This window comes from Lathyrus oleraceus, chromosome 4 (assembly GCF_024323335.1).
Source record: "Lathyrus oleraceus cultivar Zhongwan6 chromosome 4, CAAS_Psat_ZW6_1.0, whole genome shotgun sequence".
Classification (NCBI taxonomy): domain Eukaryota; kingdom Viridiplantae; phylum Streptophyta; class Magnoliopsida; order Fabales; family Fabaceae; genus Lathyrus; species Lathyrus oleraceus.
The window spans coordinates 478,644,366-478,657,519 of NC_066582.1; the positions used below are offsets into that span (position 1 = coordinate 478,644,366).

Below are 13,154 nucleotides of genomic sequence, written 5' to 3' on the forward strand. Positions count from 1 at the left end.
CTAAAGTGCGCTGTCTATTGCTCCTTATTTTTCGCTTCACTTGAGAGAGCGCTTTTGTAATAAAGCGCCCTCTAAGGTGCGCTGTCTATTCCAGTTTTTGGCGTAGTGATCCGTGATGAAATGATTGAAATTTACACCTCAAGTGATTATAAAAACCGTGGTGATATATAACGTCATTGAAAGTATGTGATTTGTTTGAAATACCCAGAGAAATAGAAAATAATTGTTTTTTCTGATATGAAATATATGTTGTTCTGAGTTAACAGAAAATACAATATTTTCACATTAATAATGTCAGTTCATTGAAAGCGAAAATCAAGTGTAATAAACAAAGGTGATCATTGACATAAAAATGTATAGAAAAGAAACTGATATTTAATTTGCTTCTTATTATTTAAAGCATTACACATATAACTGATACAAGAGAAGCAAATGATCTGCACTCACAACAAAATGAAAGGAGAAATACAAAGAAAACAAGAAATTCATGAATGGCACACATAAAAAAGCACACAATTGACAGGTCTTATTTAGATAGTATTTGACCTACAAATTTAGATATGTTTTGAAGCATCTTCCTCAACATGAGAGTCATCATTAGCAGGATATGTAAAAAAACCAGGAGCTAAATTGTGTGTGACGAGGTACAAGGCGGCCTCTTTAGTTTTATCACCCAGAAAAGAAGGGTTTAGATATCCTGGAAGGAGTGCAGCATGACTGTAGTCAGCTAATAGTTTTTTATATAATTTGACAAGATCTTCCATAGAACATCCCCAATCGGTGAACAAGTAATCAACAAGGTCAATATAGTTTTGGTTTTCTATATACAATCTGTAGTAGTATACTTGGGTGTATTCTCCTGGAGCGATGGACACCACCTTAATGGTTAGATGACGATCACTTTTGAGCGACTTTATAACTTCTCCAATGCAGTAAGAAAAGTCATGGGCACTCGATTTGATTTCGTCATAGTGGATATCAATACCATCAATCATGTTTTTCTGGTTGTCGTCGTCAAAGATATGAATGATCTCTCTGAGTGAATTCACGGCAGCTACAATCCACGCCTGTTTCTCATTGGGATTGAATGGAGAATCAGATCCCATGTCGCCTCCGATGCTTATCATCACCCTTACATGTGGATATGTTTCCTTCAGTTTTTTCACATTTTCAGGAGTGAAACTAGCAGGGTCCCAGGTGGGATGGAAATTACCTGTGCCTACTCCATTTGGATTATAGTCCTCACTAGCAAAGCCTATTATGAAGTCAGCTGGTTTGTACTCTGACTTAACTGTAGTTGGGAAGTGTTTCAAAAGACATTCACGGTAAATGATTGGTCTCACAATTTCACTTCTCTTTTCAGACATTGTGTTGTTGTGTTTAAAATGAGTTGCTATGAATGTCCTTTTATAACTATAACTTTCATGTAAATGCTCAAGCTATTAAATGTGGGCCTATCGTCATGGATTAAAAAAGCTATTTTTATTTGAATAGCAAATAACAAAGCATAATGCATTAATACAATTTCAATGGACCTAGACTTTTTCCTTGGATTATGTTCACACTATAGTTGTTAGGGGATTTAATAAATTGCATCATTTTAGACGACATTATATATTCTCATATTTCTATATTTTAAACTAGAATTTAAGAACATGTATTTTATTTGCAACTATAATTTATTCATTTATTTTTTGATATTTTCAACTATATCATCCTCCATTTTTTAAATTTATTTGGTTCTAATTATATGAATTTATGGATCTATTTACTCTTTTTAATAAGAGATAATGATCAAGTGAAAAACATGAAAGGTTTTAATGCTTAAGGATAAGTTGTTTGGTGTGGGATCTCTTGGTTCTGGGAAGTGAGGGGATCTCGAGAATAATTTGGTGTCTTCTGTGTTATTTCAATGTAGTTATTTATCCTTTCAAGAAAAAAGGGCGTGAATGTGGGGCATCTTGGATTGATTTTAGTGGAATCTCTTGAGTCTAAGGCTTTTATTAAGACAATGAGGTTGGTGGCATTACTATAAATAACATTTTTTACGTCGCACGCAAAAGAGATTTAAACTCGGCTATCGATGCGACATAATGAAGGATGGCATAAAAAGATGTCACTTAACATCTCAGATAATGAAAAATCAAGGGGGTGAAGTTATCTTATCATGGTGGGCGTATCGTCATGCATTAAAAAAGCTATTTTTATTTGAATAGCAAGAAACAAAGCGTAATGCATTAATACAATTTAAATGGATCTAGGCTTTTTACTTGCATTATGTTCACACTATAATGCAAGGTTTGGAATGGTTAGAAGGCGTGCACAAGTTATTTGTTTTTTATTGAATTGTAATTATGTTAAGAATTATTATTTTTAATAAATATGATCGATAATTTTATATTACTAATAATTTATTATGAATTATAATTGAGACTTATTAAATTATTAGTTGAAATATCAAAGTTCTTATTTTAGACATTACTACCTAATTTTTTGTTATACTTTCTATCATCAATATAAAAAAAAAAGTTGTGTAAACTTTAAATCAATTTTGACAAATTCTATATCCTTATATGTGACAAATGAAAGAACATTGTTATTTGTTTTTAATTTATTTGTAAAACATGATATGAAGAATATATAATAGAAAACAAAATTGAAGTTAATAAGTAATTGTTAAATGAATATATTTTTTATATTTGTCGGGACTTGAACCCGTGACTCTAACGTTATATGATTGTATCTTTTGAGAAGTGAAGATGAAATTTGGAAGATGTCATCTATGAATAATGGTGATGTGACACAAATTATATTAAAGTATCAATATAATAGTGTTTATTTTAGATTTAATATATTATAATAGATAGATAGATTATTTGATCATTAAAAAAAAGTTGTTTTTGACATCCTCTATTTTCGTCCTGCATTAATATAACAGTTTTTTTAATAGCAAATAACAAAAAATAATGCAGAAAGGTTTCTTTTGTTGTTTGGATTCTATGGAATTTTGAAGACTTTTACCTTGAATTTAGTTATCTTTGTTAAGAGGCTATGTGATTCGTGGTTCACATAATGGTTGTTAGGAAAAGCACGAGGAAGAAAAAGATGATAGATAAACAAAACCTGACAATACACGATAGAAATGAGAAAATATGAATCACTTAATATTTAAATTAAATATATTATAAGTTTCTTACACTTCATACTTAATTATGTTCACACTATAGTTGTTAGGAGAATTAATAACTTGAATCATTTGAAACGTGATATTCTTATACTTTTTACATTTTGAAATAGAATTTAGAAAGCTGTATTGTATTTGCAAATTATTTATTCTTTAATTTATTGATATTTTCAACTATATTATTCTTCATTTTTTAATTTACTTGGTTCTAATTAAATTAATTTATAGATCTTGTCACACTTTCTTAAAAAAGGTGGATTAAGTAAAACGATGAATTTAAATTTTGATAGCATAAAAGAAAAATGCTAAGATATATTTGAAGATTTTGAATGCACAGTGAACCAAACGGCATAAGTTCCTATTAAACTATGAAAGGTTTTGAAAGATTCAAAAAATAATTTTAAGATTTGATTTCCAGAATTCAAAAATGGTGAGAAAAAACTACCTTTTAACAATTTCATTTATAAATTCTTTTTTACATTTCTTGTGTATAGATAAACAAAAAAGAAATATAAATATAAAACTTTTTTATATTATCAACCAATACTTTGTCAAATCATATTTTAATTTATAAATACTGATATGACATAGCAAATATAAGGATTTTGATTAGTTCTAACTTATATATATATAATATTATTTTATAATATCTTAGAAATTTACACACAATTATAAAATTGTGTTCCAATCAAATTGAAGATGTCATGCTTCCTATACATATTTTATTTTTTTTTAACAAATAAAAAATATATTTTAAAAAATACCTTTGTCATTATCTATTATGGTCTTACCTAAATCAAGAAACTAAAACTATAAAAGAGTAAGAGAATTTTCATCCAATTTTTTTTAAAAAGTTCCTTTATGTGAAAAAAAAACTGGTTCTCAAAAAAAATGTCATCAAAAATTGATTTTATAAAATCAAAAAAAAATCTTATTAGTTCTTTCCTCCAAATTGTTTTGGGAGGAAACATGACGACCATTCTTAAACAAAACTATTCAAGAAATGGAACGAGATGTGACATTTTTTCTGAATCGAGAATAATGACATAAAAATCCTCTTTTATTATTATTTTTTACTTGACTGTTAATAATGAATTCTTTTTATTGTTATTATTATTTTCTACTAAATTTTTTAATTTGAAAAAGAATAATAAGACTATTACTTTTTTTACTAAATCTTTTAATGTAGAAAAGAATACCGGAAGCACTAAAGGGAAATTGTGCTTCCCTCCCATGAAATTCTCACTCTTCTGTGTCATTCTTCACTATGCTTCTCATGTAAAACCCTCAACTTTTTCAGATTCTTCTTCCATGTTCAAAGATTCTTAATTAGGGTTTGAGGAAGAATGAAAAACTTTTTCTTTAAGGGGCATAAGAGTTATGATCTTATGTTTAATCTGCAAATGAGTATTAGGTAAAATTTACTTTTGCAGCTTAGGTTCTATTTGTTGATTATTGGTAATTTAAGCTTCCATATTGAGAGAGCTAAAACCGAGTTATTTTGATTTGAATAAGAAGTTTTGGACTAGGTTTCCTTCTGAAGGTTCTAATACGCCACCACATCGATCAATGGATTTTTGCTGGAAGGATTATTGTTCTGTGGTTTTTAGTTATAGTTTTTTTTTAATAGTTTTTATTCACGTTTAATTTTTCATTTTCCTCAATATTTTTTATTTTGTTTTATTACATGAACCATTATAATTGGAGTTGAAAAGTCAGTTTTATTTCTCAAAAATAAATATTACTTGTGCTTTTTAACATTATTTTATTTTTGCTAAAGTATTATTTATGTTTTTTTATGTATTAATTAGTAATCATATGAAAATAATTTTTAGTCACGAAAAATGACACGACAATTTTTCATGTGGATATTATGTTATAATACATATGTTAGATATTGTCATCGGAGGCATTGTGAATTCATGAACTAATGTATTTACTTTATCCATATACATGTAATTTATTAATATTTATTAAGTTAATACTTTTATTAGCTTATCATAATTAAAAAAGTTCTCAAATTATAGGCATTTAACAACAAAGCACCATTCTCACAAGAGGATATAGATGGCATCCGATCACGTTGGACCAGCGCCTTCCTATCCTATAATGAATCTCAACAACACTAATTTTTCTTGGTTGTTGTAAGAATTGTATAGAGGTTGTCATTATAGGTGCAAATATGTATATGTTCAAATATGTATAAGTTATTTTGGTAGAGGTTTTGTGTATCTCATATGTCATTATATGTATTGTAAGCATTATACATTTAGTTTTGTAAACAATGTAAATTTGATATTTTATATTTATGTTCTGTATAAAATAAAATTATATGATTCTGTCACATAATTTGTAGCTTGGGTGTAAAAAAAACGATAAACATCAGTCAAAATGAGATTTAAAAAATTATAAATGAAAAAAATAGGTTATACACTTGGTTATTATATCAAAACCGACGTAAATAATGGCGTTTTCACCTCGGTTATTAAAAACCGAGAGGCATGTGGCACGCACAACATGGTTTTGAAAATAAAAAAATATTGTTGCTGGAGATCGAACCAATAACCATTTCAACTATCCTCTCAGTTATTCAGAAGCCGGGTGGTAAAGTGTCAGGATTTTATATATGTCGCCCTTCGTTATCTCGATTGTCTAACCAAGGTAAAATACTCTTCGCGCCCGAGATAAAATGGTTATATTTATAGTATTGAATAATTCAAAATCATAAATTTGGAGAAAATAGTGATTCAGTGCCAACAAATAAAGAATAATCCTAGAGATTGGTAGGAAAATTAATCTATTTTTCATACACACGTTATGATATAGCATACAGGTCATTATCATAAGTCCATATATGCATAATCCATGTGAAGCTCATATGAATGCAGTAATCATAATAATCTGATACCAAAAGTATGCTCCAGCTAGAGGACTTATGTTCTATAAAAATAACCACCTTAATGTGAAATATTATACAAATACAAATTGGGCAGAGAATTTTTCTAACAAAAGGTCTATCTTTAGTTTTGTTGGTGGAACACTACAAAAAGAACAACCATTAGATACGTGAAAATCATGATACAAACTCAAATATCACGTCACAAAACACAATTAGTGACGTGACTGAAACACGTTGCAGAAGCATTTGTGATAACTAATTGCCACATGAAAAACACGCCACTAATTTGTGGCAACATAATCATGTTGCAATCCATAAAATTATTTGGACCATATTGCCACGTGAAAAACACACCACTAATTTGTGACAGATTAATCATGTCGCAACCCACAAGATGTTCCTTCCCCGTCTTCAAGTCTTTGAAATAAAGTTCTATCACATCTTTTGTAGTTGGCAGCCAAAGGTCCAACACCAAAAAAACACCCATTAGTTCCCTTCGTGCCAGTTGTTAAACCCCAAATATAAAGATCCACACGTGTATCAATCAGATTTAAATCGATCGGAGTATACTGAGGATTTTTAACTAGAAATTATGTGACCCCGATTTTTTTGGTACAAGTCTTCACGAACAGCTCACTAATCTGTGGGGGGTCTCCCTAACTCCTTAGTCAAATTAAAATAATTAACTTTAATTACATATATATATATATATATATATATATATATATATATATATATATATATATATATATATATATATATATATATATACACACACACACACACACACATATATATATATATATATATATATATATATATATATATATATATATATATATATATATACACACACACACACACACATATATATATATATATATATATATATATATATATATATATATATATATATACACACACACACACACATATATATATATATATATATATATATATATATATATATATATATATAAAATAAATCAAACTATAACTTTAAAATATTGTTATAATTACCAATCATCGAGCATGTTTGTCGATACTAATACTTCCTACTGAACTAAGACAACCCTCCGCCTCAGATGCTCTTAGTTTTTTTGCATGTTCATTTTTTTATTAAAATTCTCTTTCTTCTAATAGACAAGAAGTTCCTCAAATACTTCATTACCTATCCAGTCAGGATGAATTAGTTGCTCATCCCAACGTAGTCTAGCACGTCTAAACATGTTAGTTAGTCGATTTATTGTTCTGCTTTTAAATTTATTTAATCTTATATTCGTTCATGACGTTCCACGTACACCCTTTATGCAATGTTGTATGACGTTCAAATAAATTGTTAGATCATTATAACAAAAAAATAATTATAAAATAACATAACTTAAATAAAAATTCAATATACCTTAAATTTATTAAACCATTCATATTTCTCCTCTGAGGTAAGCTCTCCAAAATACTTCCAAGCTTCTTTATACATTAGTTAAATGACTCGATTTATAGCTTTGGTAGCAGGCGGACTCGATGCGAAACTAAACATGAACAATTTGAATAAGTATTAAATCTAAAAATGGAAATATATATAGTTAAATAAAAATTAGAAATTAGAAATATATTTGGATCCATTGGGCCGAATAAGATAACATCCATCAACCATGAAACGTGCGTCGGGATCGGCAACACTATTTTCCTATTCCTTATGATCCTTATCATCCTCCAAAAAATATGGTCATCTTGCTCCTCACGTGCATGTATATGTGTGGGATGTGGGTGCGGGAACTAGTTCCCCCATATTGCTACAGGAAGGATGATAGTACCAAGGTGGGAGGTGGAAAACTAGTTCCACTAGGCTGCTACATGAAGGATGACGTTACCTGCATGGGATGTGGAAAAATACGTCCCCTAGGTTGGTGCATGAAGAATGTTTGTACCTTTGGAAAACTAGATCCCTCAGGCTGTTGCGTGAAGGATGACAGTACCTGTGGAAAACTAGATACCCTTGGTTGTTGCATGATGGAAAACTGTTGCATGGGATGCAAAAAACCAAATACCTTAGGTTGCTGTTGTATTTCGTATGAGTCGTGCCCAACATCAATTTTGCAAAGAATTCCAAAACTGATCAAGAACATTCCAATTTGACTTGGCGGCCAATAATCTCACACATTGATAATTTTGAGTCCGATGACCCCTCAAACAATGACGTATTCATTTCTATCAATGACATATAAAATCTTTGCACTTTCTCATTCGACAACTCTTCCTCATTCAAATTTGAGGTTCATCATAAGTTACGTTTACCCCAAAGGCAATGCCAACCATGTCATCGATCAAAATAAATTTTTTCTCATATTTGAAATTTAGCGCTTTTTAAAAATGTTTTCAACGGTTGAGAAAACACCCTAGATTATAATCGTCTAAATGATCTGTTAAAGGAAAGATCGGATATTGGTGAAACATAATGGAATAACTACGATAGAGATAATCAACCACTATCTAAATCAATCGAGTAACTACCATAATCCTTGATATCGTTACCTCTAATAATGTGTTAACACAATAAGAGAGCAAGTAAAATATTAATATATTTGTGTGAGATTAATTTGATCGAACACTTGGTGAGCACTCCACACCAAGTCTCAATTTCACTCAAATTAAATGTGAAGAATTTTACTCAGTTGCAATCAAAGTGATTGCACCAATCTATTGACTATGCATAACAATCAAGCGAGATTGATTTTACTATTAATTTCACATAAAACATAATTAATGCAGAATTTAAAGAGTTAAGAGAAAGAGAGAACAACATCGGATTTGTTTAGGCAGTTCCCCTACCGTCCTCGCTTAGGGTACGTCTGCCCTTAATTCTAAATCTAGAATTGATATATATTTATTATTAAGTTGCAAAGTTGATACAAGAGAAGAAATGATCACCACCAATCAACCTCTAGTGTTGTTGCAGATCCTATTCGCTTCTCTCCCCTTGATTCGAGTTGAACCAAGTCCTTCAAGCGCTTCGAACAAACCTCTAATTACAGCTACCTTATTGCAAGAACTCCACGTTCTCCAAAACTTGAGTTTGACTGATTTCAATTGCAAGTCGCTTGAACCTTAAGTTTTCTTCACAATCCTCCGTTTATCGTTACTTGTTTGATTGAACTCACCGTTCTTCAAACTTTTCACTCGGCTGAATCTGTGAAGCAAAGGTTAGTGCAAAAACCCCAAATTCTTGGAGGACAAAATCCCAATGGTTTTATTCAAGAAAAACCCACACAAAGCCTCAACCCAAACTAAGATTACACAATCCTATTTGGGCGTTATCACCACAACAATGCACAATGATCAACAAAAATTATTGTGTATTTGTTGAGAAATGCAATAGAGAATGAAGATGAAGAGCACTTTGGTGTATATCTTTCACTTTTCTTGTTATTTGTTGAAGAAGAGACTCTAGAATATATATATATATATATATATATATATATATATATATATATATATATATATATATATATATATATATATATATATATATATATATATATATATATATATATATATATATATATATATATATATAATGCATGAACCAAATAACAAACATAACATAATTATTTTGCATAATTACACAGCAGAAAAGTTTGTCCAAGCAGCGGCCACTTGACCTGTTCAGACCCGAGGCAAAATTATTCAAGTGAAGCAGGCGATGAGTCGACTTAAACAGGGGATGAGTCGACTCAAACAGAGTTTTTCCAAGGTTGAGTCGACCTATGACTCGACCTGTTCAGACCCGTGGCTACATGGTTCAAATGGAAATAGGCAATGAGTCAACGCAACATGTGGATGAGTTAACTCATTCAGTTTTCCCAGGATTTAGTCGACATGTGACTCAACCTGTTCAGACCAGAGAGTTACGCTCCGAGTCATGAGTCGACTCACAGTTCTTAAACTGTCAGAAATGAGTTGAGATGTATTTTGATCAATTTAAGTCAATCTCTTATGAACCTAGGGTATTAACTATGATCAAGTGCATGATTCACATCTATGATATGCTCATATATGCCTGGACACGTTGAACTTATATTTTGAACATGTTAGAGGATGAACGCATTCTATGATATGATGACATTGTCCAAAGTACACATTATGGGCGACTAGAAAGGTTTGACATCATTAAAATAAGAACTAGGCATATTTGACCTCACATACTACCCCTTTTTGATGATGGCACAATCGCATACTTTGATAGACATCCTCCCCCTAATTTTATGCATGCCTTCAAACATTCTGCTATTATAAATCTTCTAAATTAGCTATTGTGCTATTGTGTTTCCATTGCTTCTCCCCCTTTGACAACATCAAAAAGAACCAATGAAACGATCAACATGAAACAAAGATATTCATAAGCACTTAGTCAACGGCTTTGCAACATATAGACATTAACAACCATGCACATAACGTGACGTAAATGTAAGAAGTATAGGCATAAATATTACACGGTGCAAAAGAAAATAAGTAAATAACATTGTCATAACTGTTCAACATAAACTTTAAGACAAATAAGTAAGTACAATAATATGCAAACATAGGGAAATGGAAATGCACTAAATTAAACAATCATCTAAGATTGTCTCCCTCGTGACGGGTCATTTCTGCCTCTATAGCCATAAGGTGGACATGAAGGTCTCTCTTCTTCATAGAGGTTGGTGAATTCGATTACGTTTCGGTTAAGCGTATTGAAGGATCCTGGGAGAGAGCGATGAGTGCCATCAATCCGTTGCATGATGATGGAGGTAAATGAATTGAAGTTGTCACTGTGGGTTTGGATGTGACTCCTTAGGCCCGAATACCGTTTCTCTTGGAGGCTATCAAAAGATGCAAAGTTGTCACCTTGAATCTGAAGCTGACCCTGCAAAGTCGTAAATCTCTCCTCTTGAAGTGTAGCAAAATTTTGCTGATGTATTTGCATGTTTCTCAACATTTCCATCACTTCATAATTTTCAAGTTGAGAAGAGGGTGTAGGCATATAGGATGAACGATTTCTGGTCCAGCCGGTGTGTTGCCATTCTCCCTAGCCTTGGTTATCAGATGGATGTTGTATAGGAGTAGTACCTAGCCAATCACCATGGTTAATGACTTGTTGATCGTGCTCCATGGGTTGAGAGTTGTCATCATTATTCTCTTCCTCGTCTTCATCACCTTAATCCTCTTCATCATCATCATCATCATCCATATTATCATCACCGTCTTCCAAAAGCTGAGTATTAGAACCTGGAACTGGTTTACGGGTCTTGTATAGTCGCGTTGTACGATCCCAAGTGTAGCCCATCAAACTTAATGTTTTTTGACAAAACTCTTGATTTTTAGTCACAAAGTTATATGGAATTCCTTGAACTTAAACTTTAGCTTTATTTAGGATACTTTGAATAAATGAAGGGTAGCAGAGAGTAGTGTCTCTACCTGACTCCTTTAGAGCAAAGATCCGACTTACAACGTAGTGTGGCCAATTTACTTTTTGCTTGTGTTTCAGCATATAAACCAGGTGTACTTCAGCCTTGTACACTTTGGAGTAACCTCCTTGTTTAGGATACATAATATGTGTCACGACCCAGTGTAAAATCCTGTCAAGAGGCTTCAAAAGACTCGTTGTCACATTGGTAGGGAATAGATTGCTCGTAATAATATTTGCAGAAAAAGGTCTCTTTAGCATTGAGTTTAAGGCATTCATAAACTCATAGTCTGGAGCAAACACAATGTCAGTAATCTTAAGATCATTAGGAGACGATAGTGGAGAGATCTCAAACAAAGACTTCCAAACATCATCATTCACTTCAATAACCCTATTACCAATATTGCATGCAAACTTAAAACCCTCGAATTTTAGATCACCGCTAGTATAAAATAGTTTGGCTAAATCCTCATTATACTTAGTGGTACAGTCTAAGAACAGATCAATTCCTTGAAAAATTATCCTTTAACAATTTATGGAATGTTCATGCGTCCAACCACTAACGGTGAGTATACGTACTCTTTTACAATTGTTCTATTTTTGAACTTCGTTTCAAAGGTTTCAGCAAGATCATCAGAGAGTAAGGATAAAGCAGTTACCAGAATATTTGATCGAGATGGTACAGTCCTAGTGTGAGAGAAGGATCATCTTGCAAATTTTTTTCCAAATGCTCGTAAAGCCACTTGAGTGTTGTTTGTAATGAGATTTTAGGGTTTTTGTGAGGAAGAGAGTGAGAGTGAGAGGGAGAAGACCAAATGACTAAATTAATTGATTATGCAGAAAAAAATTCTTGAAAAATGAGTCGACCTAATTAAGACTCAGATGAGCAGTTTCTAACATCGAAGAGTCGACGCATGGGTCGACCTAGTGGGACTTGAATTTAATGCAACCTCTGCAATGGGCAACGAAGAGTCGACTCATACGTGTAATGAGTCGACACATTCATGTTTGAAATCCCAAAATAATAGACTCTGGGTAGCGATGAGTCGACGCATAAGTCGACCTGTTGGGACCCGAAGAAAATACAGGGATAGAGTTCTCATTGATGAGTCGACTCATAGGTCGACCAGTTAGGACCCGTGTTAGTTGTTAGAATACATGAGATTCAAAAATGCTCCTAACAATGAATGCATGTTAAATATGATACCTAAGTAAGTTCAAGCATAATTCAAGCATAGAAATGGATCACATTTAGATCAAACCAGAAAATGAACATCAAGAATTACATAGAACAAGTATATACATACATAGTCGATCAATATAGGTCAAATAGATAGGAATGATATTACTTCCAATGGTGACAGATGAAGAGTGCCCTCACATAGGCCGCACTTATAAATCAAGGAATAAACATGCATAGATATAGAGAAGACATCATATATAAATTTAAACGCGACTCGAGATATCGAGAACACCAAGTTCCCTATGGACGTGAAAGAAAGGCTCTGTCGCAAGTGGTTTTGTGAAAATATCGGCAAGTTGATTTTTGCAATCAACATGCTCGAAGACAATATTATCTTTCTTAACATGATCTCTAAGGAAGTGATGTCGAATTTCAATATGTTTAG

At 31.9% G+C, this 13,154-nt stretch overlaps 1 protein-coding gene across 1 annotated transcript; it reads right to left on the reverse strand.

The window, feature by feature from the left end:
* Window positions 1–554: 554 nt before the first annotated feature.
* LOC127138058 (chitinase 2) lies at window positions 555–1,367 on the reverse strand. Its single transcript, XM_051064464.1, has one exon. It carries the CDS (start codon window positions 1,365–1,367, stop codon window positions 555–557), a length of 813 nt encoding a protein of 270 aa, XP_050920421.1.
* Window positions 1,368–13,154: the final 11,787 nt, after the last annotated feature.